Source organism: Carex rostrata, chromosome 34 (genome assembly GCF_964058835.1).
Source record: "Carex rostrata chromosome 34, lpCarRost1.2, whole genome shotgun sequence".
NCBI lineage: Eukaryota > Viridiplantae > Streptophyta > Magnoliopsida > Poales > Cyperaceae > Carex > Carex rostrata.
In genome coordinates, this window is record NC_135951.1 from 1,899,919 (window position 1) to 1,925,743 (window position 25,825).

At 33.5% G+C, this 25,825-nt stretch overlaps 2 protein-coding genes across 5 annotated transcripts in view; one reads left to right on the forward strand and one right to left on the reverse strand.

Annotated features, from left to right (window-relative positions):
- The window catches only part of LOC144549004 (putative disease resistance protein RGA3), an 87,641-nt gene extending 62,175 nt beyond the window's left edge, over nt 1-25,466 (forward strand). Inside the window, exons 1-3 of one of the 4 annotated variants that reach the window (XM_078297744.1) lie at nt 21,522-21,659; nt 22,372-25,136; nt 25,324-25,466. In XM_078297744.1, the coding sequence (XP_078153870.1) occupies nt 22,943-24,487 (1,545 nt within the window). In that variant the 5' untranslated portion in view covers nt 21,522-21,659; nt 22,372-22,942 and the 3' untranslated portion in view covers nt 24,488-25,136; nt 25,324-25,466. Of the gene's footprint in view, nt 1-21,164; nt 21,660-22,371; nt 25,137-25,323 lie in introns of those variants that run through there. The other 3 variants (XM_078297745.1, XM_078297751.1, XM_078297746.1) reach the window with 3 other exon arrangements.
- On the reverse strand, nt 3,684-6,039 carry LOC144549081 (BTB/POZ and TAZ domain-containing protein 1-like). The gene is made up of 5 exons (XM_078297832.1): nt 5,820-6,039; nt 5,562-5,716; nt 4,987-5,293; nt 4,206-4,507; nt 3,684-3,842 (listed from the first exon to the last, which is right to left on the reverse strand). Exons 1-5 carry the CDS (start codon nt 5,949-5,951, stop codon nt 3,707-3,709), a joined length of 1,032 nt encoding a protein of 343 aa, XP_078153958.1. The 5' UTR covers nt 5,952-6,039; the 3' UTR covers nt 3,684-3,706.
- Nucleotides 25,467-25,825: the final 359 nt, after the last annotated feature.

Genomic DNA, 25,825 nt, shown 5'->3' on the forward strand with positions numbered 1-25,825 from the left:
AACAGTTTTGTTCTTCATTTTTTCTTTTTGATTAAAAAGGTATTAGGCCCTGTTTCATTAAAACGGAAACATAGCAGTCACAGTCGTTACAAAAGGATAATCCAGAGAAGGTAATATAAACCTTCTATTACACCATCATCTAAACTACTAAACTGATGTATATGACAACAAAACGCATCAGAAAAATAGAAGGGCCCCACTGGGCATTGTTCATAGCCACATCTAAACACTGTTGTTGTGAATTATACTAGAAGAAAAGTTAAGAAGACGATTCTTCATCTTCCAGGTGAAAGAAAAGTTAAGAAGACTAGTTCACGAACCAGGTCCAGTTTGAATTTGGTTTGAATTAATTTCAAACTATTTCGAATCGAATTTCTTACGAACTTTTTTTAAATCAAACTCGAATCGAATCATGAACTACGAATTTTTTGTGCAGCCCTACCAATGGGTGACAAAATCATTTTGAGTCCAACCTTTTGAAGAAACAAAACCTATGAACATGATCCTTTCAATGCAGAACAAATCTTAATTTGGTCCCCGTTTCGTTATCACATTCAAAAATTTGAGCACCTTATCTAGAAGTCTGTTTTTTCTTTGGGAGCACCTAGCTATCTCCCGTAACAATCTTCTATTTCATCCCCCAGTAAATAACTCCTAACTACTTAGGGGGACCACTTACTATTTGAGGACCATCTAATATTTGAAAGATCTTATAACTAGTGCGTGCAAGTATTTATCTATAATACATCAAGTATTCATACATATACATCAAATACATACCTTTGATATCAACTTCTTCTTTTTTCAAAAAAAAAAGGATTTTTAGAGGTGATTTTTTTTTCTTCGTTCAATCTAATCAATATTTTTGACGATCGATGAGGAATTTTGCAAATCTAAAACTACGAATGTTTTCTATATAATTTTATCTTTCATATGAGATCCATGATGACATACTTTCGAGTTGTCCGTTACACAAGTATTCATCCTCGTGGTACAAGTGCAAATATAAAAACTGAACATATTATTCATCCATCTTTTACACGTTTTTAGAGGATTTTTTCTCCATTCAATCTAATTAATATTTCTGATAATCTGTGAGAAATTTTGCAAATCTAAAACTACAAATATTTTATACACAATTTTATCTTTCAAATGAGATCTATAATGAAATACTTTCGAGTTGTCAATTGCATAAGTATTCATATTTCATCACAGAAGTATTCATCATCGTTGTGCAAGTGTAAATAAAAAAGCTGGACAAATCACTCATCCATCTTTTACACATTTTTAGAGGTGAATTTTTTTTCTCTGTTCAATCTAACCAATATTTATAACGATATATGATGAATTTTACAAATCCAAAACCACGAATGCCTTTTACACAATTTTTTCTTTCAAATGAGATCCATAATGACATATTTTCGAGTTGTCCATTGCACAAGTATTCATCTCTCGTCATGCAAGTATTCATCCGCATCGTATAAGTGTAAATAAAAAACTAGACACATAACTTATCCATCTTCTGCACGTTTTTAGATGTGAATTTTTTTTTCATTCATTCTAACTAATATTTCTAATGATCTATGAGAAATTTTGTAAATCTAAAATCACGAGCGTTTTATACACAATTTTACATCCAAGAAAAGAAAAATGAATTGAAACTACAAATCTTATGTTCTTCAACTCTCAAACTCAACATGAAGCAAAAAAGAACAACCAGAAATATTACCATGTTTAATAACTAACATCTATTGAGGGGCATGGGAATATTAAAATCATAACAAGAATCATCAGTATCAAAATTATAACCCACAAACCTGTGACTAAAGTTGAAACAATTGTACTTCTGTGAAAATACTAACCAGTAAAACCAGACAAACATCCACTTATTTCAAAATTAAATTGTACTCTAGACAATACATATACATATACACACACAAACACTTCTTTTATTTTTATTTTTTTGGGGGGCTTAATATTTTCCACGCTGCTTAAAATTTTTCCAGCCGTAATTGAATATTTAGAAGGATTTTCTAAGGACAGAAAATTCGATGAACATAAATATTTACATAATAGTACTCTGTATTGGAATTTTTTTCTGTTCTGGACATGAACCGATTCCTTTTTTCAAGACTTCTATCAACAAAGTAGTTGGATTAAAATATATATATTATATGAGGAGGGATCAAGTTACAACAATTTTTGAGTTATAATAAGTTACAACAAGCATTTTTTACATTTTCAAAGTCCAAATCGTCGATCCAAACCGTTAGATGTGATCTCTACTGTAAAATGTGCTTGGAGACCAACACAACAAAAATGAGATACTTTTCGCGAGGATAAAAAAGTAACTTTTGTGACGGACTACTCTCATTGTTCAGCTTTTTCTTTTTGCGACGGTACTTTTTGCGACGGACGACTGTCATAAATGCACTTTTTTCTCTCGCAAAAGTGTCTACTTTGTTGTAGTGCAAATTTTAGATTTTTTGGAATTTTTTTACTATTTATTAAGATGGGTACAAAAACTAGTCAAAGTCAAACCATTGAATTTTGTACCCATCTTAATAAATAGTAAAAAAATTTCAAAAAATATAAAATTTGGTCTCCAAGCACATTTTATTGTAGAGATCACATTTAATGGTTTGGATCGACGATTTGGACTTTAAAAATGTAGAAAATACTTGTTGTAACTTGTTGTAACTTAAAAATTGTTGTAACTTGATCCCTCCTCATATTATATTTATAACAATCATATTTTCAACAAAAACAAAAAAAAACTTCGGATAGATAAAATCAAATCGATTCATGCATAAACCCGAATTCAAACTCACAAAATGAATTCGAAAAAAGGACTCGCAGCCATCAAATTGTGATTTAATATCATGATTTGCATTATTGTTTTCCATTTTATAGGAGGACGTAATAGTGAAGCAGTGTGAAATAGGATAAAAGTTATTTATGTAACTGAAACGATTTTACGGATGAGAGAAAAATTGCTAAATAATGTTCTTTAGTTCATACAACCAAATATATCCCACTCACAAAAAAAACCACGAGGCCACATGTTCAAAATTTGACCGAGAGATTTCTTGGAATATTTTAAAAAAAAAAAAAAAAACTTAAACTCATTCTTTATATATATATATAGTTTCATGGAAACTCCTCTAATTATATATGCTGCTGCCATGCCTCTCCGACACTTGCATATTTGCTTTTATGATCAGAAGGCTTCAAAATTTTATGAAGTCTGTTATATATATATATATATATATATGAGTAGAACTAGAGTGCTCTTAAGCTCACCAAAATTTTGGTGAGCTTAATTCTAAAACTCATCAAATCGATTTTAAATGACGAATCGGAATCGTTGAAACCCGCCTACCTTACGTGTGATGCATCTACATATGAAATTTTTAAACATTCGAATTAATTTAGTATAAAGTCAAGCGGTCAAAATTAGAAAGTTAATAAATTAATTTTAGTGCATTCATTTTTTGAACGTTTTTTGACCGCTTGACTTTATACTAAATTAATTCGAATGTTTAAAAATTTCACATGTAGATGCATCACACGTAAGGTAGGCGGGTTTCAACGGTTCGGATTCGTCATTTGAAATCGATTTGATGAGTTTTAGACTTAAGCTCACCAAAACTTTGGTAAGCTTAAGAGCACCCTAGTTCTACTCTATATATATATAGTTTAAGACTCATGGAGTTCTCTCCTCCTCCATCTTCTTAACTAACAACGACATTACTTTAACGACCTTCATTTTGCTCACAAGAAGGTCCCATTTGCCGGCTTCCGATTTTTCTTGCATTTGCTCTGCCTTGACCTTAAATTGCCTGGAAAATTATAAAGAATAAATTTATAAGCATGAGATGATCAATAAAAAAAAAAAGAATTTCGTATACCAGGCAATACTAACTCTATATTTCTGAAAGAGTTTATTCCATAATGTTTCTTCAAACTTATTTCTGAACAGTAACCAGTTATAATATCGATAAGTCGCCAACAGCAATTTGCATTTAAATTTGCAATGTTAATTAAATATGATTTTATTTACAGCGATAAATCTTGATATATTATGATTTAGCATAACAGTTATGAAACTCAATGAGCAGGAGATCGATGTGTGCTTAATTTAAGTGTTATATATAATATAGTGATTAGTGAAAATTGGGATAAAGAGTTTTGAGAACACATACATGCAAAGAGGCACCTTGCATGAGGCAGTCCGGTCGCACAAGGCAGAATGGAGCCGCAGGAGTTGCCACATGCGACGGCAGCGCATGCAGCTCTTTTTGTGGCAGGATGCAAAATGGCGGATCAGCAGTTGGATGCCTCTGCATGTCTCAAATTTATCACACGGACTATGTGCTGGTGCCCTGTCCATGGGACCCACCTCAGTGCAACCTTCCTCGCAGATGTGACCAAGGCAATCCATGACCTCATTGAGCTCCAAGTAAACCTGTTGCGTTGCCCTCCTCCTCCTCTGTCGCTTGCGTTTCTGTGTGTGACAAAAACTAAAGAATCACAACAATGTCTACTGGCAAAGCAAGATTTATTTTAGTCTTTCAACTTTCAAGGAGGTGAGATGGTAATTAAATCGATCGGATGGAAACTGGAGGGGACACGTGTAATATTGTAACGCAAGCAACATAGCGCAAATGTAATAGTGTAGCGCACACAGCCAATATTTTGGCCTTTAGCAAACAGGGGAGGGATGTACGAAACTACGAATGAACGAATGCATCAGCCACAACGTCTCTATCAGGCGGGTTGGGTATGTAAATTCCCTGTGGTAACTTGCTGACATATGGTAATATATAGACACCACTAATTTGGAAAAGGGGCGAATGTATGTATCTATGTAATGTAAGTGATGTTACACAGAAATGACGGCTGCTACGTGTCTCCCACTAATGGCTACATCAATTTCAAAATGCAATCAATCATTAAATAAATATCAAACAGAAATTAACTTACCAAATCAGTTTCATCCATAAATTGAAGAATGTCAAGTTCCAGCCAGGGATCATTATCTTGCAAAAATCGCCACGCATCTGTATCTTGCACCGCAGCAAAATCCTTGATGATAAATTTCAAACAGCGGAGATGCAATCTTGGTGCATCACATAAGCGTGACAGTTGTAGTACATCTAAAATTGTTTCGGTTGTTAGGAGATTTGCTACCATCATTTCACATCTCCTTTTTAACCAACTCGCTTGATACACATGTGACAGAACCAGTAAATGCACCCCGTATTTTTCCACATCTTCTTCTATCATACACCTAATTAATGAAAATCATAAATCATATAAAATTTATTATTAATATTGGATTTCATTCAAGGTGTAGATGTAGAAAGGTCAAAGATTTTCCTAGGTTCGGTTCTTTTGAATAGACCACCTGATTAGACTAGAGATCGATATTTGGTAAGGAAAATCATAAATCATATAAAATCTATTTCTCTTCACTTTGTCGTGATGCTATTCAGTTCAATTTCTTTGATAACAATGTCTTGATTAATCAAATAGATAAAAAATTAAATTAAATTAACCTGGATTGAAGAGATCGAACGAAAGCCACGACAGCCTCATGCGGCACGCCCAAGATTCTAATTTTATTTTCAGTTATTTTCTTTGATTCCTCATTTTTTCTCTGTTTTTCCTTTTGCAATTGCAGCAGGCGCTCCAGTACAAGAGACCCTGATGCCTGTAACAAATTTCAAGTCCAAATTAATCTCTCAAATTCGAAAATAATGTTCCCAAATTGCTCGAACTAATTATATCGCAAAAAAAAGAGTTTGAAAATCTACCAGGAGAGTTGAATTAGCTGTTATCCTCCGTCCGCTTGATGTTACTATTTGTACATCTTCATAGCTGGTGGCGTTGTTGTCAATCGCCATTCTTTCTCTTTTTGTTTTGAAACCTTGGCAGAGAGTCACCATTCTCTCTCTCTTTTCTTTTTCGTGGAGAATTCGTGGAGAGCAATAGTAAGCACCTAATGCGAGGTGAGGTAGTGCGATGCTCTGTTTTGTTGTTCAGCTTTATATATATATATATATATATAGAGGGAGAGGGAGAGGGGAATCCGTATCCTCTCTATTTCTACAGAGAGACTGTTCTGTAGAGTTACTAGATCTGGACCGTTCCTTTTAACTTGGCACGAATCTCAAAGTTCAAAAATACTGTCCTCTATTGCGGCCCGAATCTCAAACCGGTTGAGATTTAATCTGAACCGTTCCTTTTAACTCTACGGAACAGTCTCTCTGTAGTAATAGAATAGAGAGGATACGGATTCGGGAGAGGGAGGGGAGCAAGAGAGGCCCGGTCCCAAATTAATTATTAAAGGTAATTCGCGTTGACATAAATACCCAGGTTTTATTTAAATATATATAACTCATCCTTGTCCTTCATACTGTTCATTAAATAATCTAAATTTTCATTGACAGAAGGTAAATTATAATTTTTAAAGAATGACCTCTGTAAAGTTGGGAATAAAATGAACGACTATTAGTACTCATTAATAATTTAAATTGGGTAATTACGCGTTAGACAAATTCACTCAGATTTTATTTAATATATAATTCATCCTTGCCTTTCATATTGTCCAAAAAGATACATAATTATATTATATATTTTCAAAGACATTAACGATTATTAGTACTCCTTAATTGTTCAAATGCAAAATTCAAATGACATGTTATCTTGTTCCAAAACATGTCTCACATAATACGTCACCAGTGACATTTTATATTAGTGAATATAGTTTTTAATAATAGATGTTTGCTCCAGATAATAAATTATATATATATATATATATATATATAGAGAGAGAGAGAGAGAGATAGGCTAATGTGCTTCCATAAGCACTTGGTCCGAAGTGCTGCCACCCCATTTTCGATTTTTCAAAATTCAAACAGTCGATCCGAACCGTTCATCTTGTTCTCCATATTAATATCTGCTTGGAGACCAAATTTTACATTTTTTGGAATTTTTTTGCTATTTATTAAGCCACTTTGAAAATCGCTGATCCAACGGTGGCTTGCCAAACAGTAAAATCAGGGGTTCACCGTTGGATCAGCGATTTTCAAAGTGGCTTAATAAATAGCAAAAAATTTCCAAAAAATGTAAAATTTGGTCTCCAAGCAGATATTAATATGGAGAACAAGATGAACGGTTCGGATCGACTGTTTGAATTTTGAAAAATCGAAAATGGGGTGGCAGCACTTCGGACCAAGTGCTTATGGAAGCACATTAGCCTATCTCTCTCTCTCTCTCTCTCTCTCTATATATATATATATAGACAGGGAAATGTGCTTGGAAACAAAATTTTATATTTTTTGGAATTGTTTTACTATTTTTTAAGCAATTTTGAAAACTGCTGTTTTGCTGTGAACAGTAAAAAAATAGTAAAAATTTCTGGACCATCGGATCAGCGACTTTCAAAATTGCTTAATAAATAGTAAAAAAATTCAAAAAATGTAAAATTTGGTCTCCAAGCACATTTCAATATGGAGATCATGTTGAGCGGTTCGGATCGGTCGTTTGAATTTTCAAATCGCAAAATATGAGTGTGAAGTAAAATAGTCGTTTTACTTCGCAACTCACCGTAGCTCATCTCTCTCTCTCTCTATATATATATATATATAGGCAGCAGCTAATTTGCTACCGGCAGCATTTCTACCCAAGGTGCTGCCGGCCTTTTTTTATTTTGTGATGTCCAAACAACAAATCCAAACCGTTAGATGTTTAATCTATATTATAATCTACTTTGAGACTAAATTTTACATTTTTTGGAACTTTTTTACTATTTATTAAGCTAGTTTGAAAACCGCTATTTTCAGTAAATTTTTGCAGCATTGAAAACAGCGGTTTTCAAACCAGCTTAATAAATAATAAAAAAATTCCAAAAAATATAAAATTTGCTCTCCAAGTAAATTATAATATAGATTAAACATCTAACGGTTTGGATTTATTGTTTGAACATCACACGGCTAAATATAGCCCCGGCAGCACTTGGCTGAACTGCTGCCGGCAGCAATTTAGCCGGACTCTATATATATATATATATATTACGTGATGGATTAAGTTTTCATTTATTCCGATGAAAAACCCAAACTTACAGGTAGATGTAGATATCAGGAATAATATAAGATTAATATAAATAATATTTTAATAAGTTACTACACAATTTTTATTAGCTGACACTGGACTAAACATTGTAATTTTGGAATTAAATGATATAGTCAAGTCAATATCTATATATTAACTTGTATTTTATTTTTTTATTTTTTTAAATGTAGATCAATTCAATTAATTGGACACTTTTAGTACACAGGAAGCCAAACTAAAGTTTGGTACATAAACCTGCCAAAACAAGGTGCAAAGTTGGAGTTGTCAATCATGCTTCTGATTTTGTGGCAATTGGTGAAAAGCGCACCAAGTAACCAAGTTGGATCATGGGACCCGCTTTTTGATAAAGCTGCTACTTAACAAAGATTAATTAATTAGTCCTATTGATACTTATTAGGATATTGATTATGTAATTAGTGACGCAGAGAGCTATCTTTATGTCTAGGCGAAGCGAGAGGCCAGGCCATCTATATAATATTATAATTAGATTGAGGAGATCACCTGCCCCCGGGGTGCAGGAAAATTCTGCCCCCTCAGTCACTGTGGGATGAGGCCAGGTGGGGTCGGATTTAGGATTTAGAGGTTTAGGATTTAGGGTTTAGGGTTTAGGGTGTCCACCAACAGTGACTCTGGGGGTAAGAAATTCCTGCCCCAGGGAGGCAGACGATTCAATCCTTAGACCGTCTGTTTTGTTCTGTTCGGATCATCTCCAACTGTACGCTGAGTCGACATATCAAATTATCAATTTCCCAATGCACAGTGAAGTATCCATTATTGGGTTTAATTAGTTAGCATGGGCCATGGTGTGAAGAGTGAATAATAATTTGAAAGGTTATATAATTAAAGAGAATGAATCATTTGTCTCTGGAAACTGAATATATATTTCGTACACAGATTACATATTCTTATATTTTTTTTTTTTTAAAATGGATACTTTATAAATTTAAAATAAATTTTAATAAAAAAAGCTAATAAATTGAATAAATTTGTAAGCTTTTCAAATTAAGAAGAATAATATGATATTATGAATTTGAGAGAGAAACTATGTAATTTTAATATTTCTAAGGTGTATACGTGAAATTTTGTCATTTTTATCTATCTTACGCTCTGTTTTGACCATTCAAATTGGACCCGTTTCAATTTTCGTTTCCATTCCTGCCTGATAGCCGAACGAGGCCTTAAATTCTTAGGTCTGATAATTATTTTTAAAGATAATTTTTAATATTTCCCGTGATCTTTAAAGCATTTTAGAAAATATATACTCGATTATGAAGATAGATTTGTATGAAATTAAATAAATATTTGTCCGTTTTAAATATAAAATAATTTTACAACTGCCGAAAGGAATTTTAATTGACCAAAATATGATTTTGATGTTTGTCAATAACTATCTTAAAATTCGAAACTCATGAGTCATGATCCAAAAACAATAAAAATACACCCTTGTACTTGTCCGAACCAAAATAAACCCTTGTCATACAAGATTAATTAAATTAAATTAAATTAAAAGAAAAAACAGAATACATAATCAATAAATCATATCAGAATAACTTTTATAGGTAAAATATCTGCTTTATTCAAACTTTATTGTATTTACTCGAATGTAATATAATATAACTATATAAAATAGTACATAACATTTAGAAAAGGAATTGTATATTTATAGAACAGATTAGGTTTGTCATATTACAAGTGTTTTTATCTATTTGATTATTTCTCTTCTGGTTTTTACTATCTAGCAGTTTGTTTGTGGCGTTATTAAAAATAATACATTCCATTTTTCATGGGGGCATTGCTTTGTCATTGTATGATATAAATCTCATTTAATGCATGAAATAAAATATATTATTGCATGTAATCATTTCTAACAATTAATTTATATGGATTTTTGTATGTTGCATATTATTTAAATGTTGCACCTATCGTTATTATTTCATTTAATTCGTGGTTTTTGTTGCTAGATGCAATTAATAAACACTATATTCAGATTTTTTTTTTTAATGAAAATGTCCGTAGACAATATTATTAAACTTAAATTTTCTATTATAAGAGAATTGATATGTCGACTTTAAACAGCCATAACTTTGGCTAGGAAAGTCGGATTTGAGCGTATGACCCCAATTCGGAAAGGGAGGGACGAGACGGTCAGGACTCTGCCTAGGGGATCATCCCCAGGCACCCGATGGAATTAGAATTGCAAAATTAACGTTGTTTAGTGTCTGAAAAATTCAGTTTAAAATGCATTTACTATTTATTGTGTGCGTTTGCTTATTTTTTAATGGATTACAATTTCATTTATTATTCATATATCATTGAAATTATCTATAATTGTTCAATATATATGTCCTTTACACAATAATAATTTTTTTTTTCAAAATTCAAAGAGATATATCAAGAATTATTTATTGAAGCTTTGGATCTTACAGTGTGGTCTGTATTTTTTGACAAAAAATAATTTTTTGTTGTCATCTAGTTAATAAATGATCCCTTAAAAAAAAATTATCAGACTGTGCGGACCCCAGAGAGAGGCCGCAGATTGACTGTGCGGTCCCGCCAAAATGGGGCCGCGCGCAGATTGGTTCTGCGGCCTAAGAAAGATAATTCTATATAGAATTCTGACTAAACGGGAGTGTTTTGGTTTATTTTTTTTATTATGGTATATAAAATATATTTGGCATATATGCTACAACTAGATACCTTATGACATAAGTAAAGTAAAACATAAATAAAGAACTGAAATATGCTAGTATTGAGCCATCAGTTCTTCGTGCTTAGATAGAGAATTAGTGAGTTATCAATTATTATTGTCCTCAGCACAATACTGATTTAAAAGCGAAGCAAAACCAAAGTATCCATAGGAGACGCGACTAATTTTCCTGTCATATAAAAAAAAACCAGGAAATAAAAATAGAGAAAAGAAAAAAAGGATATCTTCACATCATTGTGTCTTCAATTCTGTGAAAATCAGTAGCTTGACCACTTATAAAAAAACAAAGAAAATTTAATGCTTTCTTTTAATTAATAGATATATTTTTCAAAACAAAGTTCGACAAACAATGTTCTCATTAATATATAACGCCATAAGGTAGCAAACTGTGTTATTATTTAGCTAAAAGAATATGCCATTTTTATCGTACATTATTCTCCAACAAAAAAATTGACTTAAAAATGATATGAAAGAAACATAGCTAGATAAGAACAACGTAACTAGATTTTGTTTTTTTTTGATACATTAATCACAATATCACATGGATGGTAAAGTGTTTATTGTTAAGGGAAGAAGGGGCAGCGGTCCCTGTTAATTAATTAATGTCCGACACGGCGGCGACACAAAACAAAAAAAAATAGTTTTAAGTTTGTTGAATAAAACAGGTCGTGAATTGGAGAGAGGTCAGGTCAATAAAAAAAAAAGATTGATAAGGCCAATTGGCCTTTGGAATTGAGAAGCGCCGCATAAAAGGAGAAGGCACTGCTGACATGGATAAAGCCATCAGTACTGATCCAGAATTAATTCCATGCCAATTAAGTCAGCTTCTTTCATCGTATATATAATAATGGATTGCTTCATTGCTTGTAGCGCGTCGACTTTGGCAGGAGATCAATATTTTGGCTGGCGTGTGTTGAGTTGAGTTGAGTGTATCTTTTATGAGTTAGGTATTGGTGGTTATTAAAATGAGGAGGGTTCAAATGCCTCCATGTTTTTGTGCCTCCATCATGTTTCCATCTCTCTCCATTATTTTCAAAGTTCAAACAGTCGATCCGAACCGTTCAACCTAACCTCCATACTAAAATATGTTTGGAGACCAAATTTTATATTTTTAGGAATTTTTTTACTATTTTTTTAGATAGATACAAAATCAGTAAATCTGAACCATCTAAAAACATTATTTTTGTACCTATCTAAACAAATAGTAAAAAAATTCCTAAAAATATAAAATTTGGTCTCCAAACATATTTTAGTATGGAGGTTAGGTTGAGCGGTTCGGATCGACTGTTTGAACTTTGAAAATGATGGAAAGAGATGGAGGCATGATGGAGGCATTTGAACCCTCCTCTATTAAAATAGAGGTAGGAGTAAGTACGATGGGCATTGGACCTATTTTTAGGTTCAATTAGCTCTAACATCGTACGATTAGTATTAAGATAGGTATGCACAGAAATTGATACAGACTCGCACGGCTTTTAATACAGAGCGCACGAATCTTAATGCAATCTAATGGTCACTACATCCATCGAATCAAAGTAGGTCCGATGGACATCGGACCTACTCTGAACTCATTAAAATATCATTAATATTTGTTTGGTGTTTTGGATGCATGAGACTGTTGTTTCGGTACAGGAAATGTCATTTTTCCGAAAACAACTTATTTTTGACAATTTTGATTATTTTTTTGGAATTATAACTAAAACTAGGATTATTTCTCCAACTTCTCTATGAATATATATATATATATATATATGGGATTGGCTACACTACTCTATGAAGTAAAATGAGTTGGTGCTCCACGCCGCCATATTTTTATTTTGAAATTCTAAACGACCAATCCGAATGTTAGATGTGATCTCCATATTGAAATGTGCTTGGAGACCAAATTTTACATTTTATGGAATTTGTTTACTATTTATTAAGTATTTTTCAAAAATTTTGTTTTGCTGTGAACAGTAAAAACAGTAAAATTTTCTAAACCATCGGATCACCAATTTTCAAAAATGCTTAATAAATAGTAAAAAAAATTCCAAAATATATAAAATTTGGTCTCCAAGCACATTTCAATATGGAGATCACATCTAACGTTCGGATTGGTCGTCTCTCTCTCTATATATATATAAATATATAGAAACGCGTTTTACTTCGCAACTCACCGTAGCTCATCTCTCTCTCTCTATATATATATAAATATTTGAATAAAAGTTAAAATTTATAAATAAAATTTACATGTAAGAAATTTTGAAAAAAGAAAGTTTCTTTTTTAAAATGATAAATTACAAATAATGAAAAATAACATAATACATTATGTAAGAGTACCTACGAAGTACATCCTTAGTGCTCTTTTAGTTTACTTTGTGCTTTAAGCTTTAATCTAGCTAGCCGATCTAATTTTATTTTATTTTCATTAATTTTTTTACCGGAGACACGTAGCAGCCGTCATTTCTATGTAACATCACTTACATTATATTCGCCTAAACAGGACCTATTCTCTTCTATTAATGAGTGTAGTAAATATTTGAGTTGATATATATATGTGTGTAATTAAAAAACTCAACCGTTCAACACGGATCTTGAAACAACCAATTCCCTATTAGTACACCCCCGTGCACCTTATAAATAGGCACCGTTTAATATCTAACTCGAAATTCCATCAACACAAATGTCTGAGTTATCTCAGAGGATACACTTCCGGCCAGTTTTTGGCAGTTGTTTGGATGCCCCTGTTTTACTCTTTTTCCGATTTGCAGCTTTCTGATATATATGGCCTTGTTTTCACTTTTCTTTTCTCGGCAACATAACCATGATTAGTTAGACGAACTTCAAAACAGTAATGCTAGACTGGCTTGATATCCATTGTTTAAGTAATGTACTATAGTAACATAAAAAAAAGTTTAATACATTGAAACATTTCATGCAGAATACTATATTCTAGTTCACCATGGGTCAGTGTTAGCTCGGCTATTTCAAAATGGACTGTTTTGCCTTTCTTTCAGAAAAATAAAATAATAATAATAATGTATCATGCTAACCTAATCACTACATTATTAAAAATTAGTTTTGAGTACTAAACATATTATTGAAAATATTAATAAATTGACAAAAAAGTTGGGACCTGTTTGTTGACAAATCCTTGACATTTGAATGGGATCTTTATGTCAATTAAAACCAACATTTTGATTTGCAAAACATACACCAGTAAAAATAACTTAATATTTCAGACTTGAGAGAGGAACATATATTCTCACTTTAGCTTACCAATGAAAATAACTTTTTTTTTTTCCTGTAAGTATATACTCCCGAATTTTTTATTAATACCATTTTAAAAAATAAATAAACCAAAATACCACTGAAATTGAGGAATTTGAAAAATACCAAGGCCTCTAATTCGATCTTGGAGGGTTGCAGATGGAATTGGAGACTCCCAAAAACCTAAATATCAATATATTACAGTGCATTTTTTGGTTTTTAGGAGGTCTTCAATTCAATCTGCAGCTCTCCAAAAATGGACCTGCATATTGAATTGGAGACACTAGTATTCTTCAAATTCACCATAATTTGTGGGTTTTTTTTAACATTGGTATTAATAAAAATTTCGGTATATACACCAATGAAAATAACTCAAAATTTAACAAATTATATGTAACTGCCATATAATCTCTTCAGCTAATAATAACTGAATTTACATCTGCAATTTCTGAAAAAGGCTACAGAATACAGAGAATAGAAATAGTTGAATGAAACATAAAATAATTTACATCTGCAATTTCTGCCTATGGGCTTATGATAAAAAAAAAATGAGTGAGTCTATGGTACTATGCATATTACGATTTGTTACCGTGCTACGGCTCTATATTCAAGTTTTCAAATCCTAACGGTCGATCCGAACTGTTCATCTTGTTCTCCATATTAATATGTGTTTGCAGACCAAATTTTACATTTTTTGAATTTTTTTTACTATTTTTTAGATTTATTGAAAATTACTGTTTTTGGATGGTCCAGAATTTTCAGATCAAGTGATTTTCTAAATATCTAAAAAAATAGTAAAATTTTTTCAAAAAATGTAAAATTTGGTCTCCAAACACATATTAATATGGAGAACAAGATGAACGGTTTGAATCAACCGTTAGGATTTAAAAACTCGAATATAGAGCCGTAGCACAGTAACAATCCGTAATATGCATAGTAACATAGACTCACTCAAAAAAAATTACTTGTACAATTTCTGATAAAAAGATCTTCTGTGATGTAAACTCTAGAAAGGAACAAGTTTCCAGGTAAAAAAGTTTCATCATTACATAGATCTTGTGCGATCCGGTCATAGGAAACCGAAAAGAAGAAAAATGAAATAGTTGGGGTCTATGTGCTTTCTGTGCTCCTGCAACAACGTGATACATAAGAGGTCTGTTTTGACCTTGCTTATAGAGATTAGCTGTGGCTGAATTTCTACAACTATTTGCGTTGAAGTTAGATATTTAGTTTATTCCTCATCCGCATCACAAATATAAATACATCTTTAGTGCAAAAAAATTCCAATAAAGTATTATATATGTTAAAAGGTATGCACTTCTTCACAAAGCCCTTGAAATAATATATATTGTATTATTTAAGTAGCACTTTAGAATTACTGTACTAAAAATGTGTATATTTCTGTATACCTTGCCTTAGACGACCTCTTTCAGTACCGAAGTCTGACATATAGGCCTCCTGCCACAAAATCAAACTCAAAACCGGAGCCAACATATCCTGACAAGCCAACCTGTGACCAACAATAAAAATGGTGAAAAAAAATCAAGAAAGCAAGAAGAAGACCCTCAAAACCGGAGAAATAGGGATCTGCCGCCTACCGTCGCCGTGGAGCGGCGCCAGCCGCCAATGAACTCATCGTCAAACTCAGAAGGACAAGGCGATCACAGCCACAATTGGTCCTTACAGGAGCGGATCGACATTGACTCAGAGAGAGCAACTGCCCCCTGAATTTTGAAATTTAGTGCAAAAAGATAGGCCTAGTTCTAAATTATCCCTCCCTGAGGCTATAAGCCCAAACCTTCTTAATTTTGATCACAGTTTTAAAATAAAATTAACAAGCCTAGACCTCTGCTGCTACCGCACAATTAACCGAAAAAAGAAACTTTCAAATGGGCCTAGCCCTCTCTGTTGCCACTAGCGCACAGTAACCAAAAAAGAAATTAATAAAGCCCAAGAATTAATAAAGACCCATGCAAAATTACAAATAGGTCCTTGAAACCTTCACAAACAAGTTCTTTCGGCTCATAACTTTCTTAAATCAAGACTGAATAACCTCAAACCAACTTCAAATTGACCCCAAAAAATCTTACACAATCCAAATCCAATTGAGAACAATTTTAAGGTCTAATTAAATCCAAAATACTCCCAAACAATTGCAAATAAATTTCAAATAAATACAAATAAATCCCGAATAGGCCCAATCAAACCCAAATCAATTCTAAACTCATGTTAAGCCCAATTAGAATGAAATCAAGCCCATCTAACCAGACATATATAAGACCTTAATGAAACTCAAATCAAACCCAAATAAAAGACAAAACAAAGCCTAAACAAAGCTCGATAAATCCAAATCAAGACATACCAGCTCAAATCAAACCCAAAGCCTAAACAAAGCCCAATCCTGATGGTCGGACCCTTACAACCTCTCACGGAGCCTCAAACCTCCAAAACCAAAATTCAAACCCACTTCAAACCCAACAACTGGTATTCCTCAAACAACCACTTCAAACCAAATTCAAAACTCCCTGTCGTAGATGAGCCTAGATAATTAGAACCCATATCTCCTAAGGAATCAGATCTCCTGCCTCCTGGGGTGCAGGAAATTCCTGTCCCCAGAGTCACTGCGGGGTGAGATCGGTTACTGTTAAAGGATTTAGGGTTAAAATGATTTTGGGTTTAGGGTTAAATGGGAGTCTACTCTGCAGTGACTCTGGGAGCAGGAATTTCTTGTCCCCAGGGGGGCAGACGATTCGGTTCCATCTTCTAAACCTTGGACATAGTCTGAAGGGCATAAAACTTAAACATCAAATTCCAAATCTCCCCGTCTGAGTTAAACCCAAAGGACTAAGAACCCCACTTAATACGTAATATCCAGACTCATTGAAACCCCTCTCAATATCCAAACATTCGAAGAAAACTTGAAGAATCCACACTTAGATTACTTAGTATACCCAATTTCTTTAGTCAGTATTGTGCATCATGGAATCTTAAGTTCAGACTTGTTTCTACAATTAAAGCATGAGACCCTAACCCTAGTACTTAGTTCATGTTGAAACCCTAAATCCTGGAATGACAAGGAGCTCGAGACCATATGACTTCTTGAGGTAATTAACAGCGGAGTCTTGAGTCCGTCGAGAGTTAAATGACTGTACAATCAATAAACTCTCTTGACAACCGATCCAAGTAAAAAAGTAAGACGTTAAGGGAGAACCTAATGGAATGACCCTCGTTGGGTAAGGAACTCTGTATTTGTGCGAGCTATGTCCCCTCCCGATAAGGAGAAGGTAGGAAACACCCTCTCTGGTTAAGGAACTCTGACTTTTTAACTTCAAAATTTTGCAGATATCCAGGATCTCATGATGTTTAATGAGCTCGACGTCTCAATCATCCAAGTCTATATTTTGTCATTCTTTATTTTTTTTTAAATCTCTTCCTTTTACAATTAACTCCTTTCAAAAATTCTGACAATTCTTATTTTTCATGTCTTGCATGAACTAATTTGTCTAGGTGAAAACAATTGCCCAAGTAACGTGTTGTCTGATAGAGCTGAAACAAGTAGTGTTTTATCTAAAATATTGCCAAATTTTGAGTTACAATTGTTTGTTTTATATAGAATCAGATTACTTTTGTTATTTTACTTGATTATGTAGATTTGTATATTTCTAGTGTTTTTAGGGTTAAAACACACATAAAACGAAGCATTCTGAACACACAAGTTCCAGCCATGCGGTTGCCCATTCATCCGCATGCAAGTGGAGGCTGCCAAGCACATACAGGTGCATCACAGACAAAGAAGAATGCGCAGCGCATGCAACCCAGGCAAACACATAGGATAACTGGCAGATAGCAGTTACACTAGCAATTCAATCTTGGGCCTCCACTGAAATTAAGAAATTTGAAAAATACCAGGGCTTCCAATTCAATCTTAGGGGGCTACATATTGAATTGGGAAATTTTTTTATAAACCATAAATAATTAAATGAATTTTACGGAACCAATGTGATAACTTTTTTAAAAAAAAAAAAAACCATAAGAACCGTGTGAACCCTACGGTCTGAAAATTTTCCAAACCGTGAGAACCCCACGGTATCTACTTTTTTTTTATTCGATTTTTTCAATTCTGTGCCGCAAGAGATCCGTAACAAAAAAAAAAAAAAAAAAGAGAGAACGTGGGTTCCCACGGTCTAGCTATACATTGCGAGAATTTTTTTTAATAAACAGGGAGTCAGAGACACATGGGCAGTACCAGAAAAACATTAAAATGATTAAAAAAAAAAAGGTATCAAATGCTACTAGCTGTCAAATTATTCTGAGTTATATAATATATGGACATAGGTTTTATTTTCATAAATTTGGCGACATTTTTTTAATTAATATTGAAACATAATTTTATAATTTTACAGTACCGGAGTGGCATATTCAAGCATCATGTGCCATATCGTTTCCTCGTCTACGCTAAATAACTGGTATTTTTCTGCTGAGCTAGGTGGTGCCGTGTTCAAACGAGCCTTCATTGTCATATTGAACTAATTAGGGAGCAAATGAATGCTAACATATATATGTTTTCTTAATTAGCTCATCAAGACTTGTTAAATTAGTAACATAAAATGTGCAAGTCGGTGCGTCTGAAATTTCGCGTCCATAATAAACATTTATTATCACTTGAGACATTATTTGAAAAAAAAAATTGACAATCAACCATCAATATCATTTACAAATTTACAACCTAAAATATGATCGTAACTGAAAAAAAAAACTTACAACAATCTTTAAATGAAAGCTACATGCAAATAAATTACTACATAAACTATTTTTTAATACTATAATTACAACATAAACAATTTATACTACTAAAAAAAATACACATAAATTATTTATACTACAAAAAGAAAAAATTATACATAAACCATTGAGTGAGTCTATGGTACTATGCATATCACGGGTTGTTACCGTGCTACGGCTCTATATTCGAGGTTTCGAATCCTAATGGTGGATCCAAACCATTCATCTTGTTCTCCATATTAATATGTGTTTGGAGACCAAATTTTACATTTTCTAAATTTTTTTTACTATTTTTTTAGATTTATTGAAAATCACTTGATCTGAAAATTCTGAACCATCCAAAAACAGTTATTTTCAATAAATCTAAAAAAATAGTAAAAAAATTTCAAAAAATGTAAAATTTGGTCTCCAAACACATATTAATATAGAGAACAAGATGAACGGTTCAGATCGACCGTTAGGACTTGAAAACTCTATTATAGAGCCGTAGCATGGTGCCAAATCGTAATATGCATAGTACGATAGACTCACTCTAAACCATTTATTTATACTACAATTACTACATAAACCATTTATTCTAATAGTTTATTCATAATTGAGTATTATTTATCAAAAATAAAAGAATTAAACACATACTAATGAAATTTGTAGATTCGAAGCTCTTTTTGTTCCTCTTTTAAAAATATACAAACTTATGTAATTAGAATAAAAATCACACTAATTATGAGAGTTAAAAAAAAAATTCATTGGGTCTGGAATGGCACCGAAACAAAAAAAATAAAAACGAAAAAAAATAGAAAAAAATGAAGACCGTTGGCTCCCCACGGTCTGGAATTGAAGAAAAAAAATAGATCTACTGCGGCGAAAATTGTGCAGAAATGGAAAAACCAGAAGAAGAAAAAAAAAAAGTAGAGACCGTGGGGTTCCCACGGTCTGGAGAAACCCAATTTTGAGATCGTGGGAACCCCATGGTCCTTGTGGTTTTTTTTTAAATTTTTTTATCATATTGGTACCGTAAAATTCATTTAATTATTTATGGTTTACAAAAAAAATTCTTGAATTGGAGGTCTCCCAAAAACATAAATATCAATATATTACAATGCATTTTTTAGTTTTTAGGAGAACTCCAATTCAATTGGTGGCCCCCAAAAATGGGTCTGCAGATTGAATTGGAGGCCCTGGTATTTTTCAAATTCATCATTATTTATATTTTTGTTAAACAGTGGTATTAATAAGAATTTCGGTATATACACGAATGAAAATAACTCAAAATTCAACAAATTATTTATAACTGCCATATAATCTCTTCAGCTAACCGACACGCTTTTTGAATTTACATCTGCAATCACCTCAAAAAAAAAAAAATACATCTGCAATTTCTGAAAAAGGTTACAGAGAGTTGGAATAATTGTATGATAAAAAATAAAGTACTTCTGCAATTTCTGATAATAGATCTTCTGTGATATAAATTCTAGAAAGCAACAAGCTTCCGGGTGAAATGTGAAGATAAACTGGATCAAAAATTCATCATTGCATAGATCTTGTACGATAACGGTCATAGGAAACCAAAAAGGAGAAGAAAGAAATAGATGGGGCCTATGTGCTTTCTGTGCTCCTGCAACAACGTGACACATAAGAGGACTGTTTGGGCCTTGCTTACAGAGATCAGTTGTGGCTGAATTTGTATAACTATTCGCGTTGAAGTTAATATTTAGTATATTGTCATCGGCAACACAATGTAAATACAACTTTAGTGGCAAAATGCTACTAATAAAGTATTAATACATTTTTTCACAAAAGCCCTCGAAATTATATATATTTATTTTTTAAGCAGCACATTATTATTTCTATACTTAAATTGTGTATATTTCTTAATACATATAACGGTTTGAGATAAATTTTCTTTACAATCCTCGTCTCATTTCATTAACAAAATGAGTCCAATATAGGATATGTTTCATTCAACTATTTCAATAGTCAGTTATTTGTTTTGTGAATTAGACCCTCGAAATTATTTTATCAGTTATTTGTTTACTATGAAGCAGACAATACAAAAGGTATATGTGATATGTGTGCTTCCTTTTTTTATTTATAATTTTACTATAAAATATATATAATTTCAACTAATAATTATTTTAAAAAAGGTTCCAATACAAAATATTTTAAATGCCACATATTGAATTGGGTTGAATGAACGGCTACGATTGTTTTGTTTGTATCTCTCAACTCAGTTATTACACTAAAGACTTTTAAGCTCACCCAATTAAATGCTCCCAGCTACTTTTCATCCATTCTGGTCAAAAATAAAATAATAACAAAAAAATAAAGAAGGGAAATATAAACGATGACTCTATCTGCTGCTCCTTACTCAATTCACAACTACAGAGCATAAGCAGTTGTTCTGTGCAAAATGGCAGGGAATTTGATAAACTCTCTGCTCTCTCTAGCCACCAAATTGCTACCCTCAATTACAGCCTCTGCGGACGCTCCTTCTTCCTCCTCATCAAATTCTAATAGCTCAGAAAGGGGGTGTGTTCATGCTGTTGAGGAGGACCTGGAGAGGCTGATGCGAACTCTGAAGCAGATTAAGGCCACGCTGTATGATGCTGAGGAGAGGGAGATCAGAGACCGCTCCATCAAGCTGTGGCTCAAGGAGCTCAAGAAAGTTGCTTTTGATGCTGAGGATGTGCTCGGTGAGTACCAATACGAGGTCACATATCTCCAAATAGAGGCAAGAAAAGCTTCTCAGGTTTCCGGTTTTCACAAGAGAAAGCAAATGGAGGTTAGTGTCTTGTGTATATAAAAATTAAAGCAAAAGGAGGATGTGCTTGGATTTTCTTAAGCAGGATAGGCATGCATTGGATTAATCAATTAAAGAAAATTGAAATTGTCCGTTAATTATCCGTTAATTATCATTTTTAGTAAATAAATTATGAAAATGGTTAGCTTAAAAATTTCAGAAAATTTGGATGGTAAAGAAATTAATCAAATTAAACCAAATTGAAATTGTTTTATCAGAATCGTGAGATCAATGTCCTTGAGCGTATTCTTCCTCAATCGTGCAAGACTCACATAACTGCCACCAAAATAATCTGAGGATACTTCTTCTTAGGACACGATTATGGATGTGACTGATGATAATTTCCGTCAGTATCAAACATATAAATTAGAATCAGATCAATATGAGCAAAAATAAAATTAATTAATGGGATGCAACAGTAATGGAATTCATTCTGGTCAGAGTAATAGAGTGAGAGTGGTCCAGCAAATGAGCACAATCAGAAAGGACAAAAAAACCGAGAGAGAAAGATAATGAAAATGAAAGGGTATAAAAAAAGAGAGGCAATATTGGAGCTTTTATGTAATGAATAGAATTTATTAGATACAAGATTTTTAGTTAGCCCTCAAATTTATAAATATTACAAAATAGAAATTTAAGAATATATTGAAATAAAAAATTTAGAGTTCTCACTGATATATTTATTTTTGTACAGTGCATTGTTTCAATTCCTAATGGCATGGTAGACCGACTTAACAAAATAAGAAGTCGATTTGATGAAATAGCTAAGGATCGTGAGGCTCTCCAATTAAGGGAGTGTGATGGGCTCAGGCGTTGGAACAACAATCGACCCCAAACGGGTCATATGGTTGACGAGGCTAGCATTTTTGGTAGAGATGCAGAAAAAAAGGAGGTCATCGATTTCTTACTATCTGAAGAAGAAAAGTCTTGTTCGGTAATTTCAATTGTTGGAAAAGGTGGTCTCGGAAAAACCACCATTGCCCAACTTGTCTACAAAGATTTGATAGATTTCCAGTGTTTTGATTTATTTGGGTGGGTGTGTCTCTGAAGAATTTGATGTCCCGAGACTCATCAAAGCAACCCTTGAATCACTCTCTAAAATCAATTATGGTGTGACTGAGTTGAGTCCATTACAAGAAGAGCTTGCAAAAACTGTGAGGGGAAAAACAATACTACTTGTTTTCGATGACGTGTGGAATGAGAATCAAAGTCTTTGGGAGTTGTTCTTGGTTCCTTTCAAAGAAGCAAAGCTGGTCAGAATTCTCATGACAACACGTAATAAAAAGGTCGCAGAGGTCATGCAAACAACGGCCTGTTTGAGCCCAACTTACTTGCCCGAAGATTCATGCTGGCAATTGTTTCAGCATTATGCATTTAGTGGTACAAGTGACACCGGGCAAACACACAAGGTAGATATGGGAATGGAGATTATGAGAAAGTGTTGTGGGTTGCCATTGGCTGTAAAGTCGATTGCAAGCCTCCTTAGGCATGAAACACATGAAGAGTGTTGGAGAGAGATTCTAGAAAGTGATCTTTGGGAATTAAATCCATCAAATGATATATTTTCAGCACTTCAAATCAGCTATGCTCATCTACCTGCTCATTTGAAGCCATGTTTTTTGTTTTGCTCAATGTACCCAAAAGATTACGTATTTGAAAAGATAAATTTGATAGAGTTATGGATCTCTCATGGCTACATTGAGTCCAGGAGGAAGAAAACAATCACAGAAATTGGTATTGAATATTACGAGGAGTTGAAAGGGAGGTCATTTCTTGATGATTTTTCAGGTGAATCTTCGGACTGCTGTAAATTGCACGATATAGTCCATGATCTTGCCCGACTTAATTCTGAGAATGAACATTATTCGGTGCAGATCAATCAGCCACTTGATAATCAAGAGAGGATCATTATGCAAGAAGCATACCATTTACATGTAAGAGGTTTCGCGGGATATACAAGTCAAATTCTCCAGCAAAACCTGAAGGGTCTAAGAACTCTTTCTACAGATCTGAGAGGTTGCAACGGAGATTTGGAGCACCAGTATTGTAAGTATTTCATAAGCAATACATTAGAAATGGACCTACATTTGAACATCACTAAATTTGAAGAACTCAGGGTGTTGGAATTGAAAGGGTATAGAGGGACAAAGATTCCTGACTCCATTTCCCAGTTGAAACATCTAGTCTATCTTTGTATTACATCTTTTTGTCTGAAAATGTTGCCAACATCCATTGGCCTTCTTTACAATCTACAAACTTTAATTCTTGATTGTCCTTTCCTTGAATATCTACCTGGAAGTATTGGTGATCTTCCTAACTTGCTGAGATTAGCAATTGGATGTGATTATTTACAGGAAGTTCCTATTGATCTCAAACATCTATGTAACCTTAATTTAAGAATTGATACTAGTGAAATTCAACCATTACCTAATACAATAGGCTGTCTCAGCAGCTTAGAGGAGCTTAACTTTGTGTCATGGATTTATAGTTTAGACAAAGGGGTACCACTTCATGGATTTGAGAATACTGAAGTTGACAATGGGAAACTCGATTATGTCCCTCATGGTCTTGTTAATTTTCCAGCAATAAAGGCAATGAGAGCAAGGTTGAGAGTTAGAACTATAGCTTGGTTAAAGGATATGAATGACCTTGAAGGAAAACTCTCTATTGAAGGATTAATTAACATAAGTAATTTAGTAGATGCCCAGTGTGCTAACTTGAGAAATATGTGCAAACTTGAAACTTTGGATTTATGTTGGTATCCTGAAATACACATAGTGCCTTACAGTTACAAATCAGAGCTAATATAAAGCCTCAGAAAAGGTTGTGAGGGTGGGTTAGTTGGTGAAAATGATGTATATTTCTCCTTGTTAGAATGCCTTCAGCCACATCATAATCTCAAGAAACTTCGAGTAAGAAGGTATCAGTTTGCCACAATACCAGAATGGATGGGGGATCCATTTTCCTTGCAGTCAATTCAAGAAGTCTCCTTAGAATATTGTGAGAATATCCAATCTCTTCCATTCCGCAATCTTCACACTCTCAAGCAACTCAAGATTGAGGAATGTTCAAGTATTCGAGTTCTGCTGCTAGAGCAGCTGCCCTCCCAGCTTGAAAAATTACAGATTCTTTCATGTCACCACATGGAGTTCATTACCGGATTAGGAGATCTAGACAAGTTGGTTGCACTAGAAATTTCTTTCTGTAAAGCCCTGAAATCACTAACTATGGATGGATGGCAGTTGGTCGAGTCATCTGTGGCCTTCAATGATTCCTCCAATGACATTACACATATAAGCCGACGAAGCATTTCCAAACTTGCAATGTTGAAAATCATAAACTGTGGTTTGCTTTGTGTAATTCCAGATGGATTGATTCCATCTAGGCCTTGTTATGTGTGTGTTTGTGGTTGTGGCTGTCCTAACCTTGAGATTGAACATTGGCAATCAATCAAATCAGGTTTGTAATTAAATTATTATTTGAATATTTAGAATTTAGTGCACTGAACTTTTTTACTTTTCTGTAAAAATAAGCTTTGGTAGGATTTGTCCACTGATAAACTATTTATGATTCTACCGATGAACATTTCTTTTCTATACTAGTTGTTTGTTGCTGCTAAATAAGCTCTTGTCCAAATTTTTTGCAGATTTTTTCAATGATGTCTTCTTCGCACACAAGGAACAGTAGGAAATCCCCTCATAAACCCTCCATATAAATGAATTTACTATGAATCACAAGAATTTTCTTTCCTTATGGGGACATATTTTCATTGATTTTGTATTTTGTCTCAGTAGCTTAGAGGATTTTGATTTTGTAATAAATCTATTATATGATTTGTAATAAATCTTAAGAATTTTCTTTGTTTATGGCTATGTTACTCTGATACGCCTCTATTGGATCCGTATTCATATCGGATGCGTATCGGATATGGATACGCACCCGATACGTGTCCGATACGCCATCTGGCGTATCAGCCTACGTGGCGTATCCTTACTCTCATGATACTGTCTCTGATACGGCTTGACTTGCAGTGATACGCCTCTGACACGCGTGGATACGGTCGGGATACACTGATGGCGCTAGAAATATGTGCAGAAGCTGTGAACCGCGCATGAACCGCTCAGAGCTGGTGCACCGTGCACCGCACA

What these genes read in the sequence shown, in the direction of transcription:
- LOC144549081 (XM_078297832.1), bottom strand. Translation starts at nt 5,951, where the DNA reads ATGGTGACTCTCTGCCAAGGTTTCAAAACAAAAAGAGAAAGAATGGCG. An exon ending in CAGCTAATTCAACTCTCCTG is followed by an intron (nt 5,717 to 5,819) that starts GTAGATTTTCAA and finishes AATTTGTTACAG; the next exon opens with GCATCAGGGTCTCTTGTACT. An exon ending in GTTCGATCTCTTCAATCCAG is followed by an intron (nt 5,294 to 5,561) that starts GTTAATTTAATT and finishes TTCATTAATTAG; the next exon opens with GTGTATGATAGAAGAAGATG.